At 60.6% G+C, this 22211-nt stretch overlaps 1 protein-coding gene across 1 annotated transcript; it reads left to right on the forward strand.

The window, feature by feature from the left end:
* Positions 1 to 12578: 12578 nt before the first annotated feature.
* Positions 12579 to 20626, forward strand: LOC308186665 (adenylate cyclase type 10-like; the record flags this gene model as incomplete). The annotated part of the gene is given in 14 exon segments (XM_080608785.1): positions 12579 to 12735; positions 13622 to 13811; positions 14731 to 14923; positions 15252 to 15338; positions 15792 to 15953; positions 15956 to 16083; positions 16752 to 16888; positions 17530 to 17661; positions 18257 to 18511; positions 18656 to 18994; positions 19213 to 19264; positions 19513 to 19735; positions 20106 to 20213; positions 20387 to 20626. Coding segments are annotated over 14 exon segments (2349 nt in total). The 3' UTR covers positions 20573 to 20626.
* Positions 20627 to 22211: the final 1585 nt, after the last annotated feature.

Here is a 22211-nt window from a genome sequence, read left to right on the forward strand (position 1 = left end):
TAAAACATCTGTTGTCTTACGGTGGTGGTTGTCGGGGCTCGCCAGGGGAGGTTCAGGTTGGAAATAAGAAGAAAGTTCTTCTCAGAAAGGGAGAGCTCGCTCCCACAGCGAGAGATGCGGGGCACTGAAGAAGGCCCGTCAGCACAAGCTGCATTGCCGGGGAGGCGGTCTGAAGGCTCCCTTGGGGCCCGTGTGGGCACCTGGAGGGAGACGGCATGGTCAGGGTGGGACACGGGCAGCTGCCAGGGGCTGGCACCGGTCTGCAGGGCAGGCAGAGCGCTGCTGCCACCGTGCCAGCATTGGCCTCAAGACCGGGGCGGGGAGCCACGGGCCAGGCTGCTCTGTGCCCACAGAGGCCCGTCCCACCCCCACTGGGGGGCACAGAACCCCCAGCGCTGTTGCGACCGCTGGGCTGGTGCCCGGGCAGCTCAGCCTTCCCCCCCTCCCCGCCCCACTGGGTGTCCCCTCGCCTTCTTCTCCGCTCCCAGTTTGCCATCGGGCAGGTGCCTCCCCTCCAGCCTTGCTCAGGGCAGGTATTTCCTCCCCGAGACGGCGTGGGGTGCGTTTTTCTGCCGTTTCCCTTTGTGGGTTTCCGGGAAAACGGTTTGGGAAGAGGGAGAGGCACAGGCACAGGGAGAGGAGAGGAACGGCACGGGGGGGCGTTCCGGAGTCCCCGCGGGGTCAGGTGGGCTGCTCCGTCCCGAGGCATGCTGGGAGCTGTAGTCCTGTCTGCAGCTCCCTTCCCAGGCTGGTGGGGCTGGAGGCCGTGCTGGCTCCTGCAAGCCCTGGCAGGGGCTGCACCCCTCTGCGTGGCCCAGGGCACTGTGCGGGCCAGGGTTTCTGCAGTGAGCACGCTGGCAGCTCCAGGGTGCTCATGCCCAAGAGAGCAAGGGAGCATTCAGCCTAGACATCTGGCGGGTCCCTGTGCGTAACATGGGGTCGACAACTGTTGGGCGCCACACCACTGGCCTCAGACACCTGCACGCACAGCTGGGATGCCCGTGAAAACTCTAGTGCCTAGGTATCCGTGGCTACGCACCACTGCTGAGCACTGCTGGGAGCAGGCAGGGCGGGCCTGGAAAACGCCCGTGCCCACCTTCTCGGCCCCTGACAGCTCTAGGGCTGCAGGAAGCCTCCCAGCGGGCTGTTCTGTGGAGGGCGGCGTGTGGGGCTGGATGTGGGGCAGGGAGAGGCCCCTCCGCTCTGGCCCTTTGTGTGGGTGGAGGCGCAGCAAGGGCAAAACGGCTGTGGTGGGCCTGGTGCACGCACGGAGGGGCTCCGCACCTTTCTTCTGGATTCAGGAGCTTCGGCCCCAGGGTGAGGCACGTTCAGAGGGAGCCTTGCTAACAGCCCGTGCCCCTGATGCGCAGGCCCTCCTGAGGGGTGTTGCCCCCTCAAGCGACCGCTCAGCTTAGAAATCCCCACCTGAGCCACACACTGGTTCTGGTCATGCAGGTGGAAGAAGAGGGGGAGGAGGGTGCTCTGCACTTGCTTCTTCATCTCCGTTTCATGGGTGCCCTCTGCCACCTCCATGGCATCCTTGCAGAGAAGGATGGAGAGCTCTCTCACGCAGCTGGACTCCTGGTGAGACAGAACAAGTGAGGACCTCAGTCCAGGCTCTTCCGAGCTCACAGTGAGCAAGGGGTCGGTGTGGCTGATAGGGAGACACGCTCCTGGCTCCCACTCTGCAGTGAGCTGTGGTAGGTAAGGCCGAGCGTGCAGGCAGTGCAAAATGGCTCAAGACGCAGGAAGGGCAAGGCAGTGGGTTGCAGATGCTCCACCCTGGGGCTGGCAAGGGGACACGTGGCAAGGGGAGAAGCTGCCACGGGCAGCGAGGGGCCGAGGAGAAGTTGCCGTTGTGGAGCACACGTCTGCAGGGCTCTGCACAGGGAGGGACTGCCCCAGCCGGAGAGCCCAAGAAGCACCAAGCAAAACATTTCCAGCACGTGCCCAGGGGTCGTGGTGGGAGAAGAATTCGCAGGCCAGTGAGACATGCGGAGAGGGACGCACCACCCCCAGGCCACGTTCACGTGTCCCGTGGCCACGCTGGCCAAACCTCCGGCTTGCCCACCAGCCTTACGTTTTCAAAGAGGGGCAGGAGCCTCTCCGGCAGCTGCAGAGCGATGGGGCCAGCCACCTGCCCATCTGCCAGGCGGAGTGCGTTGCGGAGGACAGTCAGGGCCTTCATACTGATGGCGCCGTCGGCATCCTGCAGTTGCTGCATGACCTCTGGCAGCAGGCCTTGCAGAGTTACTGCCTGCATGAAACACAGCAGTTCTTTTTCAGGATCACCGAGGACCACTCCAGCAGAAGCCCTTTGCTTACAGCGGGCGCAGCCCAGGGCAGAGGTCTGTCTCCAGGCCAGCACGGAGCATGCTGAGGCCCCTCGGGACAGAAGGCTGCTGCGTTGGGTTGCAGAAGCAGCCACTTGTGTCAGCCTGGCCCCGTGTGGGGGCTCATCGTCCCAACCTCAGCAGGATGACTGCTCTGGGTAGAGTGCTCCTGCAGCTGAGGCAGCCCCGCGCTGGCTGGCCTGGGGCCTGGCATTGACCTCTACCTGGCACAGCAGGAGATGCCTTTGAGCGGACACCGGTGCCGCTCTCCTCGTGCTGCACAGTCCAGGGGCTGGCCAGAAGCGCTCAGGGGCCGATGAAGAAGGCAGTGAGAGCAGTGGAGCCACTACCGCCCCTCCCGATTCCTGGCAAAGTCCAAACAAGCCTCTGCGGGCAACAGCGCCTGCAGGCCAGCCCCAGGTGGGTGCCGCCACTTGGCCCAGATGCCCCCACTCACTGTCTTGGGTCTCGTAGGCAGCACGACGACGCTTGTGACCGCCATCCTACGCAGCACCAAGGACTGACTGTGCATGTGTGACTGAAGAAGGGTCAGGATGCAGTCATCGATGTGCTGCTCAAAGTCTACGCAGTCCAGCAACTGAAAGACACTCAGCAGGCCCGTGAGAGCCTGGCCCAGCCGGCAGGACTCCTGGCAGTACGCTGAATCACCCCTCCCACACAGCTCGGGGCAAGGGCCCCGGAGCCAGTCACAGCTCTGCCTCGCGGCACGCAGCGCAGCTCCCTCGCCTGCTGCTTCTGCCCGCTGAACCACTTGCAGCCTTTTGCTCCCCGGACTTTCGGAAGAGGTTGTGTGCAGGGAGCTGCCCCCCAGGACGGACAAAATGCAAATGCTTCAGGCCCGGTCCCTCAGTGGAAAAGGCCCCAGTGACTGGGAGGAGAGTGCAGTCACCAGCCCAGCTCCATCAGACTGGCAATTTGGCCCCTCCCCTATCTGCCAGACAGCCCAGAGTTTCAAGACACCTTGGAGAGGCACCACTTGCCGCTAGGCCCTACCTCCGTGAAGACAGCCATGGCGACGATCTCCTTGTGCTTCCGTCTCTGGCAGAGACCCGTGACTGCCTCTTCAAACATCGAGGCACAGTAGAGTGGTGCTTTGCTTCGCAGAGCCCTGGCCAGGGGAAGAACGCATTGGTAGCACCAAGCTGGGCAAACGAACCTCCTTGGGACTGCGCTGCCAGCGCTAGCTGCTATCCCATGGGCCAGGCCAGGGCAAGGCTTGCATTTCTGCGCTCTGCTTCAGCAGCTGGTGCTATCCGCTTGAGGAGAGGCCGCCCGCCCTTCGCCATACACCTTGCCTTTGCAAGCATGGAGGGTGACGAGCATAGATGTGCTCGGTTTACTGAGAGACGCCCCGCCTACACGCAAGTTGTGGCCTTCCAACAGATGCCATTTCCTGACCGCTTTGGATCCCCAGGCCCCCGGGCCTTCCCATGCTCGCTGGCCACCCTTCCGGCTGCTCTGCCACACAGCTGCAGCGCAGGCTGCGGCACTGCCTGCAGAGCCAGCCCCAGCACTCTCCTGTCCCGCTGGTCTCCGAGGAAGGGGCGCTTTGGAAGGTGACACGTCCTGCGAGTCCTCCTCCTGCACCGGGCAACAGCAGCCCTTCTCCCAGGAACTCTCAGAGGCAGCGGCATGGAAATCACAGAATGGACCATAGAATGGCTCGGGTCGGAAGGGACCTTAAAGATCAAAGCGGCCACTCCCCCTGTCGGTCTCTTCTGAGATCCCTCCGTCACCAGCGCTCAGGGTCAGCGTTGTCCCTCGGACCCCTGGGCACACCCCAGCAGCCACGAGGAAGGGGATCACGTGGGGCCCTCCACCTCCGGGAGAAGAATGCCAGGGGAGACAAGGACAACTGATGAGGCGCTCACCTAGTCAGCACAGCGACACCTGTGTGGAAGGTCTCAGGGCTTAAAAGCATGTCCCAGCCACCCTGCGTCTGGATGTCTTCAACCAAAGCGGCACCCTTCAGGTGCTGGAAAAGCGCTCTCATGGTCATCACAGCAGTCCTGCATGCAGAGCACAGCGTGCGTCACATGTGGAGCCCCGGCCCTGGCTCTGGCCTGGGGCACAGACCTGGCAGTGGGGATGGAGCACCTGAGAAAGCTGCCCGGGGGCCACATGCGCTCCCCCGTCTGACTGCTGCTCATGCTGAAGTCCTGCAGCGTGCACTCGTGGGTGAAGGAGATCTGGAAGAGCACGGCAACGTAGAACTTGTGGAACAGGGACTGCGCAACGCCTTTGCTGGAGGGCAGCTGGAAGATCTTGTGCATGGCACTGGTTACCTGCAGAAAACAGCCAGGCGCAGCTCTCAGTGCACGGATGTCCCTGCAGCACTGTCAGAGACACCAGGGCAGAGCCTGCTGCCTGGCTGCCTGGCCTGGGGCCCAGCCCCAGCGACTCTCTGGGGTCGGCTCTGCTTTGTGTCACGGGCAAGCCAGCTTTTCGTATCCAGAGCAAAGGCCCCAGCAGTCCCCGGGGGTCCTGCCAGCTGCCCTGGGCTCCCTGGGCCACACCTTGCAGCCTGCTTGGGCCAGGGAGCCGCCCGGCCCCGGGCTGCCCAGCAAGGCAGGAGCAGGTGGGGAGGGAGGAGGACGGAGAGTGGCAGCGCCGGGGCGGGCTCCGTGCCTGTGCGCAGTGGGGCCCCAGCAGTGCACGTGGCCCTGCTGGGCTCTGGCTCCCGGGCCTCCTGACTGGGGAGCCCCAGGGGAGGCTGTCGTTCGGGAACAGGGGAAGAGTGGAGGAGGGGACGGGGAGGGGAGTGCAGCCCCGCTGGGGGTGAGCGAGGCCTGCTCCAGGAACTCACAGCCCAGGAGCGGACGCAGCTGTGCTGTGGGCCGAAGCCATCGTGCTCAGGCCCTGTGTGTTGCATCAGCAGGCTTCTCAGCACGTCCTCTGCAACGCGGGGCTCGGAGACCATCGTCTGCCACATGGCCGTGGCAACCCTGCAGAGACAAAGCATGCTGTCGGTGGGGCCACCCCAGCCACCGCCCCTCGGCCTGTGCCGGCCCTGGGCGTCCTGAGCTGTGCCAGAGGTGGATGGGTGGGCCCCATACCCATCGCACCACGGGAAGGCCTCCAGCAGGCCCTGGACCGCATGCTCGGGGTCCAAGGAGGTGATCTGGAAAAGGGTCCTGTTCAGGCTGTCCAGGAGTGACTCCTTGCTGACCGACACCAGGCAGTCGTGGATGATCTGCATGACCCATGGCACCTGGACGAGAGACGAGGGAGAATGGAGCAGAGCACAGCCATGGCCCCAGCTGCCACCAGCAAATGCTTCCCTCCTGTGGCTCTTTGCCAGCCCCACCTTAAATCCCCACCTGAGCCACACACTGGTTCTAGTCATGCAGGTAGAAGAAGAGGGGGAGGAGGGTGCTCTGCACTTGCTTCTTGCAAGGTACCGCAGGGCGGTACCATGGGGGCACTTGCCCCCGGTACCACAGGGCGCTGATCATGGCATCTGCCTGGGAGAGGAAATACCTGTACTCTGAGCTGGGGAAAAGAGCTGTGCTCCTCCCCGATCTCCGTCTTTCTGAGGACTTCATCTGGGACAACTTGGTCCCCAAGGTTATCGTGGAAGTGCTGTTCTTAGCGGATTTTGCAGGTGGGCTGGGCACGGTGGAGCCTCCACAGAAACGAGCCATTGGGGCACACCAGGCCCTCGGGAGCCCTGGCCCGTAGATGGCACAGCTATCTTGGCACCGTTGAGGACTCCTGCTGTGATGGCTAAAGAGAGCATGGGTTGGCTTCTCTTGCGATGCAGCGACTGACGGGCGCTTGGGCTTGGCAGAACGGGACTGGCTGCCAGGTCCTTTGGCCCACGTAGACATGTCCTGATCTCTGTGTGTCCTTCCTGCAGGTTTCACTGCGTTTTCAGAGAAGTGCGTCCAGCAGAGCGGCGCAGACAGAGGTGCTGACGAGCTGGCGCAAACGCTCAATGACTACAAGTGTGACGTTTTGGAGGGTAAGAGCCATGCTGCCAGGCTGTTGGACATCGTGCCCTGAGGCTGCTTGCCGAGGGCAGAGGCAGCCTTGCTGCTCCGCCTGCTCCTGCCTCCTTGGAAGGGCTGTGGAGCTCACTGCGGCCTGGGGGGACAGTGGGAGCCGTGGGGCTGCCGTGGCGAGGCAGGAGCGCAGCAGGTCTCTTCTGCTGCCCACTGTGACCAGGGAGGCCCAGCGGACTGGAGGCTGGCAGACGTGCCTCCAGGCGACAGGAAGGGCTGGAAGGACTTTCCAGGGAATTACAGGCCTGTCAGTCTGACGTCGGTATCAGGGCAGGTTACGGAGCAGGTGATCCTGAGTGCTGTGACACGGCACGTGCGTGTGCCTCCAATGGAGGGATCAGAAGCAGCCGGCATGGGGTTTTGAAGGCTCGGTCCCTCCTGACTACCCTGATCAACTATGACAAGGTGACCCGCTTAGTAGAGGAGGGAGAGGCTCTGGACGTTGTCTGCCTGGCTTTTTATAAAGCGTTTCATACCGCTGCCCACAGTATTCTCCCGGAGAAACTGGCTGCTCATATATATGCTGCCTGGGCGTATGTACTGTTTGCTGAGTAAAGAAGTGGCTGGATGGCTGGGCTCAAAGAGTCCTAGCAAGTGGCATTCAATCCAGGTTCAATCCAGTTGGTGGCTGGACACCAGTGGCATTCTCCAGGGCTCTGTACCAGGGCCTTTTTTGTTTAACATTTTCATCAGTGACCAGGAGGGAGGAGGGGATTGAATGCACCCTCCATCAGTAAGTTTGCAGACGATTCCAAGTTAGGCACGATGGTTGACTGGCTTGAGGGTGGGAAGGCTTTGCCGAGGTGGGCTGGGCCAAGTCCAGCCACGTGCCACTGAACAAGGCTAAGTGCTGGGTCCTGTGCTTGGCTCACAGCAACCTAATGCAGCCGCATAGGCCTGGGGAAGGGTGGCTGGAAATGTGCCCAGTAGAAAAGGATGTGGGGTTGCTGGTCGGCGGCCAGCTGAACATGTGCCAGCAGCGTGCGCGGGTGTCTAGAAAGGCCGATGGCATCCCGGCCTGCATGAGAACTAGTGTGGCCAGCAGGGCTAGGGAAGTGATAGCTCTTGGACACGGCAGCGGTGAGCCCGCACCTCGAATACTGCGTTCAGTTTGGGGCCCCGACCGCAAGAAGGATGTTTGAGTCGCTTGCGTGTGTACAGAGAAGAGCATCAAAGCCGGTGAAGGGACTAGAAAACAGGAGTTACGAGGAGCGGCTGAGGGCATTGTGGTTGTTTAGTCTGGAGAAGAGGAGGCTGAGGGGAGACCTCACTGCGCTTTCCACCTCCTTGCAAGGAGGCTGCAGCGCGGAGGCAGTCGGTCTCTTTTCTCAGGTGAGAAGAGATAGGCCATTAGGAGAGGGTCTCAATTTGGGGCAGGTTGTGCTTGGGTCGGGTATTAGGAAGAATTTCTTCATGGAGGGTGTGGTCGAGCATTGGAACAGCCTGCCCAGTTAAGTGATGGAGTCCCAGTCCCTGCAGCTATTTAAGAGATGCGTGGACATGGCACTAAGGTACATGGTTTAGTGCTGGGGACTCAGTAGGCCAGGTGGATGGTCGGACTTGATGATCTCGAAGGCCTTTTCCAACCTAGATCGTTCTCTGATTGCATGAGCAAGGGGACACCCTCTTTCTCAGCATCTGCCTCTGTGCTTGCAGAGAGACAGTTCCAGTTCCACGATGGAACACCGCTTTGGTGCCATTAGGACCCCGGGCAGGCTGGGGGCATCCAGTGAGTGCCAGCGTGCCAGTGACCTAGGGATGCTGGCACTGACATCTGTGTGTGGCCCTCATGAGCCCCTTATCCTGGGGGATGTCTCTGACCGTGAGCATGTGGTGGCCACCACTTTGGCAGCATTTGCAAGTGTCCCCGCTCAGAGACCTTCACCAGGCATCTGGACGTGGCCCCAGGCAGGTGGCTCTGGGTGGCTCGGCTTGAGTGGAGACGGGGGTGCGGGACTGGAGCAGATAATCTCCAGAGGTGCCTTCCAGCTTGCAGCGTACTGTGCTTGTGTAGCATCCCACGGCACTGCCTCCCAGCTCGCTGTGCAGGGGCCAGGGCTGTGGCCACAGTGGCTTGCCCCACGGCTTCCAGAAGAAGGCACCCCCATAACTCTGCCTTCCCTTCTCTTTCTCCGCAGATGTGCTGGATTTTGGAGGAGACATCCTGAAGTTTGGAGGTGTGTCCTTAGGAGGAGGCTGCCTCCGTGTCCTGCTGCTGTGCAGTGTTTCCCGCGGGAGCCGCTTGCTCTGTGCTCTGGCGTGATGGAGCAGCTCTCTGGCCGCTGCAGCTGCGGAGGAGTGCCGGGCAGAGGGTCCCCCCGCCACCCACCCTCTTCCTCTGCCGCCCTGGCTGGTGCTGTGGCTGGCCCGGCAGAGGGGAGGGGTCCCTGTGGCCAGGGTGCCGTCCCTCAGGAGGATGCCCTCCCACAAGCCCATCTTCCTCTGCACGCCGGCTGGCCGCTTGCTGCTGTCCCTCAGGAGAGCCTTCACCTTCCCCTCCCTTTCCCCAGGGGATGCTGTGCTGGTGCTGTGGAGAGCATCGGAAGCTCAGCTGCCTCAGACCATCGGCCTGGTGCTGCAGTGTTGCCAGCAAATCCAGAAGAAGCATGGCACTCGTGACACGCACGTGGGTGTGAAGCTCCAGCTGAAGATAGGTATGGGCGCTGCTGGGTCAGCTGTGCCACGTGCACAGCCCTGGCACTCTCCAGTGCTGCTGGCTGCTTCTTGCCTCCAGAGCAAGGCCGGCACCTCTGCAGGGGCCAGCGCCAATGGAAAGCCTCCCCTGCCAGCATTCCACACCGAGTCCCTGCACAGGCACTTTTGCCCTGCCTGCCGCTTGGGTAAGGCACGCGTCGGCTCTGGGAAGCTGCCTCATGTTCCGGCAGCCAAGCAGCCAAGGGTTGGTGTTGCTGAGAAGGATTGTCGCAAATGAGCAGGTGACAGCAGCGGACTGCAGCCTTCCTTACATCACCTGTGTCTCCCTGCTTGCTTTTGTTCCACCTCTTCACCTCATCTTCACCTCAAGCTCCACCCTTCCCCACTATCTGAGAGCCTCCCATCTTTCCTCAAGCAGACAGCTACAACCTGCGTGCCAGCAAAAAGAGCAGGCACTGATCACACCTGCTGTTCTGCTGGGCTGGTGGCACAGGCAGCAGGGTGAGATGCCCGGCAGTGCCAACACATCGTCAGCGTCGACTTCTTTGGTGTCTTTGCAGACACCAATTCTAATTTACAGTAGAATATCTAATGTAAATCTCCTTCTTTTTAGTCTAAAACCATTACTCCTCCCCCCTCCCTAATGCCCGTCTCCAGGCTGGGTTTCAGCTGAGCTGCTGGCCAGCTGAGGTGCTGGGGGGCCATAGAGGTCAAAAGCTCCCCGGTGTCAGTGCTTCTTCTCGCTCTCTCCCCAGGGATCTCCGCAGGGCAAATGACCTTACTGACTGCCGGAGACAGGGAGCAGCATTACTTCATCTGCAGCCAGGCCCTGGATGAAGTTATGGAGGCCCAAAACCTTGCGGTTAAAAGTGAAGTGATCCTCTCACCCACCTGCTGGGAGCTGTGTGAGCAGGAACAGATCCAGACCAAGCTTCTTGGTGGCAAACGGTCTCTGAAGGTAGGTGGACGGGTTGGCCTCTAGAGCCTTTCTGAAGACCCGCACCCGGAAGGGAAGGAGGCAGGTGCTAGAAGGCTGAGGCGCTGGACGTGGAGAGAGTTGTAGCCGTAAGGGTTGGTGGAGAGCTGAAGCAGTTGCCCTTCCACCTCAGGGGTAACTCTGGGTTGTGTTTGCTTGGCGTGAGGGGCCGAGGGAAGCACGGGAAGGGTCTGGGCCCCACCAGCAATGTCCCCCGTGGGTCGCCGCAGCTGTCCTTGAGAGCTGGGGCATGCTTGGGTGATGCCTGCGTGGCTCTGGTCCTTCTGAGGAGGCACTTCTGTCCCAGCTGAAAATCCAGAGAAGTGGGCTTGCTGCACCAAGAGCTTCTGCCCTTCTCTGGAAAGTGAGAGTGGAGGGGCCGGCTGTGTCTCCTGGGGCTCCTTGGGGCGGCCAGTGGCAGTACTTTCCTTCTGCGTGTCTGCAGGTTCTGAGGATGGAGCACAGGTCTGGATCGGAACGCCAAGATGCTGCAGGCCGCTTTGACCAACACGCGAAGATGCGGCATTTGGAAAGGATAAGTGAGTCCCTGCTTCACCGTGTTCTGGGACTGGCGGGAAAAATGGGGCCTGCCTGCTTCAGAGTTCCAGGGAGGAACTCCCTCTGCCCTCTTCCACCTTTCAGTCGACGTTCGTGCCTTTGGCCCTCCTGTGCTTCAGCTGAGGCTGTCGCTGCCGCCCCCTCCTGCCAGGGGACGGCTCCGGCCGAGCAGCTGCAGAGGGGAGCAGGAGGAAACACCAAAGAATCTCTGCTCTGCTTTGCCCAGCGCCAGCCCCGTCTTTCAGCCCCCTTCTAGTCCCGTCCTGCCAGTGAAGGCCTGCGTTTGCTTTCCTTAGGGCAACGAAGGCCAGCTCTTATCATGTCCAGTGATCGAAAAGTGGCAGCAAGGCTGAAGAAGCACATACCGGCAGCCGCTCTCAGGAAGGTAAGGCCACCGCTGCTGGAGGCTGCATTTTGGGAGGGCAGAAGAAGGTGTGCATTGCAGGGGTGGAGCTCTCGTGAAAACAGACAAACGAAAGGAAAAGCAGCCTGAGGCGGGAACCCAGGGGAACTGACGCCAGGGCTAGTGGTGCTGCATGTGCCAGGAAACTGCCCGTTTTGTGCTGCTCCTCAAAGAGGCGCGGGTGGCGGGAGGTGGCCTTCCCTCTGCCTTTTCCACGACTCTTGTTCTGGACGTGCTGTGGGCACGAGGCGAGGACAAGCGGGCGAGTCTGCTCAAGTCCCTGGGACGTGCCAGAGGGTCGCCCCTCGCGGCCGTACTTGTCACAAGATGGGGTGTTGCTGGAACATTCCCCTCCTTTGTCGTTTGTGCTATGACTGTGCTATGACCTGCCTGCCGCGGGCTGGCCTGCGATTGGCACCGAGCAGAGGACTTACCCTTCCTCCAGTAGTACCTGGTATTGCGAGCACGCCTGCTCTCCCTTGGTGTATGGCACGGGCCCAGAGGAACCCCCGGGAGAACAGGCTGGCAAAGCTGTCGTGCTCTTCCCTTCCAGATGGATGAGGATGTGCCGCTGCACCTGTGGTCTGAGCTACGGCCAGTCACCAGCCTCTTTGTCCAGCTGCAGTTTTCTGCAGAGGCCAACTTACTGGATCTTAGGAGGGGCCTCTCTAACGCCAACAGGATCATTTCAGCAATCCTCAGTCCTCACAAGGGCGAAAACAACAAAAGCCTCCTGTTTGATAAGGTGAGCGTGGGGGAGCAACCCCACCCCCAGAGGGTGGCCCTTGTCTGTTTAGTGGAGAGGGACTGAGAAGCAGCTCTGCCTTGCCGGTGGGATCAGTCCTCTGTGGCTTTGTGTTGACCTGCAGCTGTGCTGGTCTCCCTGGCGACTGCAGCGGAACGACATTAGCTGCTGGCCATGGGCACTGTAACCAGATGTGTTGCATCCGTCCTCTGCAGGGCTGCACGTTCCTCTGTGTGTTGGGACTGTCTGGAGCAAAGCTGCAGCACGAGAGCATCCATGCCTTGGAAAGCGCTCTTCAGATCGTCAGCATGTGCTCCGCGTCGCTGAGGAAACTTGAGTGAGTGTGTGGCAGCGTTGCAGGGCGTGCGTGCTGCCTGGGACAGCGCAAGGGGGCTGACCAGCAAGAGACGTGGCCTCCTGGCTTGGCCTCCTTTGTCCCTGGCAGGATTGAGGCAGCACCCTGAGAGGCAGCAGGCGGCCCCTGGGCTTAGCTCAGGGCAGCCAGGCGCAGGCCCTCCAAGCAGAGCCTGCCAGTCGTGGTGCTGGAGCGAGCCCTCACCAGGGCACGAGGCTCCTTGGTGCCAGAGGCAGGCCCCTCTGGGCAACAGGGCCAGGAACAGGGCTCGGGCCCAGCCCCGTGATCTCAAGCCGCTGGCATTGTAGGTGCTCTGTGGGCAGCACCTGCTTTCCTCCACTAATGAGAGGGGCTGTGGCCTGCTGCAGGTCGCAGCCATCGTGCCTCAGGGGAAGGGTCCAAGCCATCTTGCGTGCGCCCTCCCCGTGTCCCTTGTGAGCGGGGTGTGTTGCGCCCCGAGCTCTCCAAGTCCCCAAGACACGCACTGGCTGTGGGACAGCAGGTGGCCCTGGCTGGCGCCAAGGGGAGATGTGGGAAGGGGCGGAGCGGGGCGAGCAGGTCTGCGCCTGGGGCGCCACTGACTTTGCGCTTCTCTCCCCGTGTGCCGGGGCAGTGTCCGTCGGGGTCACCAGCGGGACGGTGTTCTGCGGCCTCTGTGGCCACCCTGAGAGGGCCGAACATACAGGTACCGCACCTTAGTCTGAAGAGTGGGAGGCTGGCGTGGGTGCGCTTAAGGATGTCAGTCATGAAGAGACGGGCAGGCTGGGGCAAGCACATATGCCACAGCCTGCCGGTGGCGGCCCAGATGGCACCGGTCTCCACCTGAGGTGGGAGAATGGGCTCAGAGACTTGTGGTTCCCGCTGGGTCCGCTTGCCCTGCTGCTGGGTTGACCTGTGCCTGAGGGTGTAGTCCCAAAGCTGGGGAAAAAAAAAACACAAGGAAACCTTGAGGAATATAGGGAGGCCCGCAGCTTGTGTAGTCTTTTCTATAGCTCGTATAGTCTTTTAGCTGAGAAAATAAGGGAGCAGAGAGACAGGCAGCCTTGAGCTAGCAGAAGCAAGGAAGATATGGGATAAAAGGTAAAAACAAGAAGGAGAACAACAGCTCCAGACTGATCTATAGTAACCTTTTGCTCATTAAGGGTCATAAACGTATTAAAAAACATACCCATCAAAATGCTAATGTATGCTGATGTGGGATTTGGTGTCCCCTCCTCCCCCGCTCTTCCTCTGTAATGTGCAAACTCCGTAGACATAAGTTAGGTGAGCTGTAATAGCCAATCAAAAGTAGCCAAAGAGATAGCTTTCACAAGTTTGCTGTGTATAAATAACGGTGATTCAAGTCTGAAGTGTGCTGGCTTTGCAAAAGATCGCCAAGCACCTGACTCTGCAGAGTTATATAATTAGTTATTTAATTAAAAGACCTTCGTGTGGATTTCAGCTCTGTGTGCTTATTGGTGCAGTCCACTGGGCATGCACCTATGGACAACAAGGGGAAGTAGCCCTTGGCCTTGAAGGGTGGGGCAAGGCCGCTTTCCTAACCATGTCAACGTGTTCTCTCTCTGTGGCAGTGATTGGCCATAAGGTGAACTTGGCTGCACGCTTGATGGTGCACTACCCTAGGCTGGTGTCCTGTGATGAAGCCACCTCCGCAGCCTCTCGCCTGCCCGGTTGCTTCTTCAAGGAGTTGCCGGAGACAAAGCTGAAAGGCGTTACCAATCCCGGCCATATCTATCAATATGTGGGAATCGCCGAGAAGTGGTGAGTGTCTTCCGAGCCATCTGGATGGGGGCACAGGGACCCCAAGGGTGCAACCTTGGCCGGCAAAGAGGAGCTGTGCAGCAAGAGACCAGCCTGGTCTCCCGCAGACATCCCTTCCCCGTGGCCAGGAAGATTCAAAGGCCTGGCACGGGTCTGCTTTGTACCTCTCTGCCTTTCTGTCTCCTGCTGCTAAGAGAGCCGGGAGTGATGCCAGTGGGGTGGGGAAGGTTGTCCTGGCTTTGGAGACGCACGCTAGCCGTGCAGGCTTTGTCCAAGCGGCTTTCCGCTGGGCTCCCTGCGCTGTGCTTGCTCCACTACGTGCAAGGCTACGGCAGAGGTCATTCTGACGCAAGGAGGAATTTTTTCCCAGCTCCTTCTGCGCAGGAAGCTTTGGGTCAGTCATGTCGCCCTGGGGAAAGGTGGGCCACTGGGCCACTCTTCCTCCTGTCTGCCTGCTCAGTTCTCAGGTGTCCCTCTGGGCCATGGTTGGAGGACCTTTTGAATGTTAACGTTGCTGTCTCTTGAAAACTATCAAAAGACTTGAGCCAAAGGTGCCAGATGCTTGGTGTCCTGAGCCACTAAGTGACACAGGTCCTCCTTTCCAAGAGGCTTCTTTTGCTTGTCCAGGGTGGCAAAGCAGTCTACTAGCCTACAGCACACCCCGGCTTCTTTGCCCCATCTGGGTTTTCTTTGGTTTTGGCCTCTGGCGAGGCCTCTGGCCTCTGGCCTGACGTTCGTGGAAGACTGCGATGCCTCTGCCCTGTGCCTGGCCCTCCTCCCCCACCCCCGGGACTGCGCACCCTGCGTTCCTTTGCAGTAAGAACCAGGCGGCGTGAATCTCTAGCTCTCCTGTCTTGGCAGGCGTGGGCTACTGGGGGCCTTTTCTGCAGCTCAGGTGCCTTTTGCTTTTGCACCGCAGGGTTGTCACCGTGGAACTGACCGAGGCCAACGTGAGGCAGCCCTTCTCTGCCATCCGTATGCTGGTGGCCAGGGCTCTGGGCCTGCAGGCGGGTGAAACGTGCGAGGACAGGCAGCGCACCCTGCAGGCCAAGCTCCAAGGGGCGATAGAAGAGAGCAGATATTGCCTCCTCAATGACATTCTCCTCGTCAAGGTGGGAGCGAGAGGGTGAGACTGCCTCCTGAGGTAGTCTGGTTGTTGTCTGGGTGTTCCGCTGGGCAGGCTTAGCTCCGGGCTGGGAGCCGCGGGGCTCATAGCACCGCGTTCTGATTCCTGGGTCCGGGGAGGCTCCCTGTCTGTGGTGACTTCATGTCCTGCGCATGAGCCAGGTGTCTTGGTCAGCACCCTGGAAAGGCCAGTGAAGAGAGGCTCGTGTTGACCTCATGCAAAAGCAGAGGCGCTTTGTTCTGCCGTCGAGCTTGGTGGATAGGCATGCCTGGTCCCAGGATGATGTTTCTTTCTGACTCTGCTTTCCCGTCCAGTTTGCCGTCCCGGACAAGATTCGCAAGATGCATGACACTCCAAGGAAAAGGGAGTTGCACCTGACTTGTATGCAAGTGCTACAGAAGGTGAGCGTTCCTCCTTCCACCTGGGTCAGAGAAAGAAAACAACCCTGCCCGCTGCAGGCTCCACATCAGAGCGGCCTGAGTGGGCAGCAGGACGATGTGCCAGGGTCATCGCCCTTCAGGGCCCAGGAGCCCCTCCTCCCAGAAGCCCCTCTCGAGCCCTCCCCATATGCCTAGTAGCTCGCCTCCTGTTAAGTTGGAGGGTATGTGCCCTGGAGGAGGATTGACGCCTTCTGCGTTCCTTTGCCCAAGTTCCCTCCTTCAGAAGGGCAAGTGGTGCTTGAGGAGACCTTAAAGTCTCGCAGAAATGAACAGCCAGTAAGCTTCTGAAGAGGGAAGCGGCTGGGGAGAGACTTCTGAGTATTCTCCGTCTCCGGAGAGAGGGGCTACATTTCCTCCCCTAGAAGACGCTTGAGAATCCACCAGACCCCACACAGAACCGTCTGCTTTTTTCAGACCCTTGGAGGAGAATTCGGCATATTTGTCATCGACAACGCCCACTTCATCGACCCTGCCTCCTGGATTATCATGTGGCCCGTGCTCCAAAGCGTCACGCTCTTCATGGTCATGAGCTTAGCTCCTGGCCACGAGAGAACGGAGAGCTTTTTCAAAGCTGCAGCACAATGTCTGTGAGCACAATGTCCCAGAGAATCAGCTGTCTTCATCTGGAAGAGCTGAAACCTGCAGCTGTGGTGCAGAAAGCCTGCCAGGACCTTGGAGTGGTCAGCATCCCCAGGGATCTAGCAAGGTATGTTGCAGGCCAGGGAGTTCTTCCGGAGGGGCTGGACCTACGCCGCCCACGGAAGGAAGTCGCCCCGCAGGAAAGGAAGCACGGGGCCTTCTGGCAGCATCCTTGACTCCAGCAAGGACCTGGGTTTCTCCTTAAGACTCACCACAGCAGGCGGGAGCTAAGAATAGGCAGCTCCCAAGATGCAGCACGCGGGCAGTGACAGCCCTTTGCTGTTGCAGAGGAGGGAGGGCAAGGCAGGGAGGAAAGGGGAGAGAAGAGGAGAGAGGAGAGCAGAGGGAGGTGGGTGCCCAAGCCTTAGCGTGGCTGAGGCGTGCAAAAGGCTTTGACCTATGTGGCCAGGCTGCAGGAGGGATTCCCAGGAGCAGGGGTCCAGCCAGCTGCCAGAGCAGATCTGGGCTCCTGAGGACAGGGAAGGTCAGGCTTGCTGCGTTGTGCTTTGGACATTGTCCACGACCATTTCCCCACGGACTCCAGCAAACGGTGTAGGGTCAGGGGGTCCCAAACGCCCAAGCCAGTGGGAGGACCGCCCCCTTCTGAAGTGCGCCGTAGCTGTGACGAAGAGGCTGGTTACCCTGTGAGGCTGAGTGACTCGCCGCCCGCCCATCAGAACTGTGTCGCACCGTACTTCCCTGGTGTTGGTCACTGCTGGCTCTGCTCCTGCCCAGGTTCCTGATCCAAAGAAGCTCTGGCATCCCATATTACTGCGAGGAACTGCTGCGCTGCCTGCGTTGCAACAACATGCGCTTGTTCCGCACTGGGAGGCAGGACAAAAAAGCAGAGGACGACTGGGAGGGCTTGATCGGTAAGCACTCTTGTTGCGCACTGGCTAGATGCTGTTGCACCTCCCTCCCCCCCGCACGACCATGTCCTGTGGCTCTCCAGTGAGTCTGGGCAGAGTCCGATCTGGCAGCAGGACAGAACTTGATCTGGCTGAGGCGTGGGCTCCCGCACACCTTGCTGTCACCTTGGCAAGCCACCAGCTCCCTTGAGAAGAAAGCCCTTCTGCAGGAGAGGGACAGACCTGGGAAACTGTAATCCAAAACCATAAATGCCCGCAAAGGCGCTGGGAACTGAGGAGCTTGGCAGTAATGCAAGAGCACTAATTGCAAGAGCAATGCCAAGCAGAGTGCTGTTGCCCTGGGGACAGCCTGCATGGGCTTTGCTTTTTGGATTATCACCGGCAATTTCCCTGGCTGTGGGAGGTAGCGCGGTCAAAGGCAGCAACTACTGCGTTCTGTCGCGGGACGTTCATTCAGTACAGCTGGGCAGCTGGTGTGAAGGCGGAAAAAGAGTTGCAAGGGCGATGCAAACAAAAACACTGCAGTGGAAACCGGTTTGCCCCGCTCACTGACCGCATTCGGTGCGGGCCATGAAGCGCACCCGACCGTGACAGGTTGGACTTGCCCCACCTTGTTCATGCGCTCCCTCTCTCTCTCTCCCCAGCTTCTGCAGTCGAGACTTCACACCTCGTCTCAGCCACCTCAAGCTCCAGTGCTGGGAATAACAGCGGCAGGGTCTGCACCATCAGACCAGACGTCAGCCTGGAGACCACCGTGCTGCCGGCCACCTTGAAAGGTGAGCGGCTGAGTTCGCGGCTGTGCTGGGGTCCTTTCCTGGGGTGCACATGAGAGAGGGGCTGGGCATCGGCATGCTGCGGAGTCACCCGCTCAGCCGGGGGGTCCGTGCCAGGAAAGCGACTCCGGTCTGAGCAGAAAGAGCTCTGTGCTTAAGGGCACAGATGTCCCCCTCCGGGCTGTGGACCAGCTGTGAGCCTACCTGTGAGGCGCACAGCAGTTGCGGGGAGCTCCAAGTCCAGCTCTGAGGTGGTGAAAGCGCTCTCTGTTCTCTGTGTGCACTGCTGGGCGTCAGCCTAGTTCAGCTCTGCTAGGTCGCATCGCGGGTCGCATGTACCCGCAGGATCGTGCCCTCCCCATCCTTGGTGGAGGAGCGCTTGTCTGGGTCTCTCTTATCCCTGGGCCTTGTGGCCTGTGGTTGCCGGAGGAGTGGAGCCATCCTGAAGACATTCCCCTGGGCTGCGATTGCCCAGCAGGTGCCATCTTGAGGAAGAGAGGCCAAAGTCTACCCTGTTTCCCGTGGTGGAACTGTCCAGCCTCTCCAAGCTCAGGCTCTGGGACACAAAAGAGAGAGACGTTTTGCTTCTTCTTGACAGAGATTGCGCTGGCTGAGCTGGACCGGATCACGCTGAAGAAGCAGATGGCTTTGAAGTTTGCGGCCATCACAGGGCCGGTGTTTACCACCCAGCTGCTGGCTCACATCCTGCCCACCTGCATCAGGCAGCAGATGAATTACTTGTTGGACGTGCTGGTGAGCGACAACATCATTAAGTGGCTGAAGGACACAGGGGTGCCCAGAGACGTCCAAGATGCTGGAGAGGAGCCGTCCACCTCTCAGCAGGCAGGGAGCGGTAAGTGGTGGCAGTAACGTAGACCCAGGAGCGCTGTAGCTGAAAGGGGCCTTCCCCCACCAGCTTTGCGCAGAGGGAAATTCCCAGCGGCTGTTGAGAATGCCTCTACCACTCTGTCTGAGGCCACGATCCATTGCCTTGCAGGGGCGGAGAGGCCGTCTATGAGCGAGGAGACCACAGAGTGGCGGGCTGGCGTCCTGGCCTTCTGTGCCCCGCTGCTGCGGGAGGCAGCCTACGAGCTGTGGCCCGAGAGACAGAGGGCCAACGCGCAGCGCAAGCGTGCTGCGTTCCTGGAGAAGCACGCGCACAAATGCCGGAGCTGCCACGGAGGGGACTTTGTGGCCTTCCACCGCTTTGCCGTCCCCAGTCCCCAGGATGGGGAAAACTGCCAGGGCTCTGCGGACGAGGATGACTGGCACAGCTGGGAGGCCTTGGTGCTCGCTGGAGAACAGCTGAAGAAGGACAGGAGTCACACCCCTGAGGGTAGGCTGTGTGCGTGCTGCGGAGCCCCCTCCCTCTGGAAGCCCAGGCCCATGTGCTGGGGACCTGGTGGGCCCCAGCTTGCCAGGGATGAGCCAGGGGACGAGGATGATCACCGCAGCTCTTGTGCCCTGGGTCTGCTCGGCAGGAGCCTTGCAAGCCCGCAGCTCTTAGCCCGGGCTACGTGGGGAGGTCCTTGACACGCTCTCTCTTCTTCCCAGGTAGTGCAAATGCCCTGCAGCAGCAGCAGGCTTTCTCGGAGGAGGAGTTGAGGTGAGGAGACAAGGTTCTGATGATTGTGGAAACCAGTGAGCTCCAGAGCAGACAGATGGAGCTCTGCCGTTTGGCTGCTGGCTGGGACTCCAGCTCTGGGACGAGGAGGCTGGCTGTGGGGTGGGAGCTGGGATGAGACAGCAGGAAACTGGGCTTTTGTTGCTACCTGTAGGGAGAGCAGGGTCATCTCAGGTGATGCTCATCCGCTCTTTGCTCTCTTCTTTTCCTGGCATCCTGCCGCTGACCAGAGCGTCAGAGCGGTTTCCACCAGCGGGCGAGTGGACAACTGCGCAGCCCAGCAGGACCGAAGAGAAGGACGGTGGCGAGTGTTCCTGCAAATGCGAAGCCATCATCGAATCAGTGCTTGTGCCTTTGGCTCGCCACTATGTGGCAATAGGCAACGCTCCCCGAGCCTTCTATTACCTGCTGGAGTGTGCGGCTGCCTACCTGCACGTCTCCAACAGCTACATGGTGAGTGGCCCTGCTTGCCAGCACGCACCGCACCTGGAGTCCACTGCAACAGGACACGCCGGCTAAGGGGCCTCCCAAAAGAAACAGCGGGGGCAGAGCCGGACTGTTTCCTGCGCTTTGCCTCTCCCGCAGCAAGAGACACGGGGCACTCAAGCAGGCCCGTCAGCACAAGCTGCTTTACCTGGGAGGCGGTCTGAAGGCTCCCTTGGTGCCTGAGCTCCGAGCCCACGGGGCACTGTGCTAGGGCAGGGATCGCGTGGGGAGATGCGGGCCCTCCTAAGGCAGGTGCCACAGGAGGCAAGAGGGAAGGACGGAGCTGGCCAGGGGCTCTGCACCGATGCTCACCTGCTGCCTGTGTGCTTGCTCGAAGGCCCTTATGAAGCTGAACGAAGCGGAGGCCCTGAGGAACTCCATGGAGAAGACAGCAACTGCGTTAGACTGCTTTGAGGAGGCGACCTTCTTCAGCCTCAAAGGGGAGGTAAAGCGGCAGGGTGACGCAGAGGGGTGTCCTGGAGGATGGAGCCGGATGCTTTCCCTTCTTGCAGGGGGCGTCCCTGCTATAGGCAGCCCCTGGTACATTTCTGCAGCCTCTGCAGGAGGAGAGGCTTGGGAAAGCGGTCCGTGTCTGCCCGTCTCCCTCTTCCTGTGCAGGTCTGCTGTAATCTAGGATGCGTGAGGCTGGCCAAGAAAACGACCAGGCGGGCGCTGAGCCTTCTGAAAAAGCAATTCCCTCAGACGCGCGCCGGAGCCTTTGTCAAGTCTCTGTGGGAAAGGTTTCAGGGTGCTCTTTGTGCCCCAAACAGAAGAACACCCTCCCTTCCGCCAGAGGCTCGGTAAGCAGCAGAAGGGAGCACATGGGAAAGGAAGAGTATTCTGGTGCCAGGCATTCAGGCCCAGGCCTGCCTGGACTTCAGGCCATACCTACGCTGTCCCATAGCTCGTTAGCAGGACCGAGGCATTAAGGCACGACGTGTGAGTCAAACAGCGGGCAGTGCAGCCTCACGCTGCCCCCCTGTGCGGTCCCTGGGCCGTTGGGTAGAAAGCAGCTTGTGCCGAGGGATGCACCTGCTGGCACGTTTCGGATGAGGCCAGGGGTGCCTGGGAACAGAGAGATGTGAACAGGGAGGACGGGCTTAACAAGGGAAGGAAGGCAGTCTGGAGTGACCTCCAGGGACGGGATGGGGTTGGGTTAAGGTGTGCGTGCGGGGCGGGGAGCGTGATGATGAGGAGGCGCAGAGTTGCGATAGTCCTTCTCCTGCTGGTGCCTGGCATCACTTCCCCCCCCCTCGGTGCCGTAGTGCCAGCACACCCTCTGTAGCGGTCGGCTGCCCCTGGCAGCACTTCTTCATTTGCGCACTTCCATGCCGGCAGCCCTTCCAGCACCAGCTCCCTTCCTCTGAGGAGGCGGACGTGTCTCAGCCGCCACCCCACTTTCCCCTGCCCAGCCTGACTTGGTGCTCTACAGCCGTGCCTCTGGGCTCAGCAGTTTCTCTTGTGTGCCAGGAGGAAGAAGCTCGCCTGGATGCTTCAGCAGACCCGCTGCCTCTCCTTACTGGGGCACCTCTACAGCCTGGAGGGCACATCAGGAGGACGGAGGTTCTCCCGCCTGGCAGCTCTCATGAAAGCCAACAGGGACGGGAGAATGGACTCCTCTCAGGAAGAAGACTCCCTCTCCGCCAACTGCCTTTGCGTCCCTCCTCTTCTTAGTGTGTCTTAATAAAACATCTGTTGTCTTACGGTGGTGGTTGTCGGGGCTCGCCAGGGGAGGTTCAGGTTGGAAATAAGAAGAAAGTTCTTCTCAGAAAGGGAGAGCTCGCTCCCACAGCGAGAGATGCGGGGCACTGAAGAAGGCCCGTCAGCACAAGCTGCATTGCCGGGGAGGCGGTCTGAAGGCTCCCTTGGGGCCCGTGTGGGCACCTGGAGGGAGACGGCATGGTCAGGGTGGGACACGGGCAGCTGCCAGGGGCTGGCACCGGTCTGCAGGGCAGGCAGAGCGCTGCTGCCACCGTGCCAGCATTGGCCTCAAGACCGGGGCGGGGAGCCACGGGCCAGGCTGCTCTGTGCCCACAGAGGCCCGTCCCACCCCCACTGGGGGGCACAGAACCCCCAGCGCTGTTGCGACCGCTGGGCTGGTGCCCGGGCAGCTCAGCCTTCCCCCCCTCCCCGCCCCACTGGGTGTCCCCTCGCCTTCTTCTCCGCTCCCAGTTTGCCATCGGGCAGGTGCCTCCCCTCCAGCCTTGCTCAGGGCAGGTATTTCCTCCCCGAGACGGCGTGGGGTGCGTTTTTCTGCCGTTTCCCTTTGTGGGTTTCCGGGAAAACGGTTTGGGAAGAGGGAGAGGCACAGGCACAGGGAGAGGAGAGGAACGGCACGGGGGGGCGTTCCGGAGTCCCCGCGGGGTCAGGTGGGCTGCTCCGTCCCGAGGCATGCTGGGAGCTGTAGTCCTGTCTGCAGCTCCCTTCCCAGGCTGGTGGGGCT

This window comes from Anser brachyrhynchus (assembly GCF_964034855.1).
Source record: "Anser brachyrhynchus genome assembly, contig: SCAFFOLD_120, whole genome shotgun sequence".
Lineage (NCBI taxonomy): Eukaryota > Metazoa > Chordata > Aves > Anseriformes > Anatidae > Anser > Anser brachyrhynchus.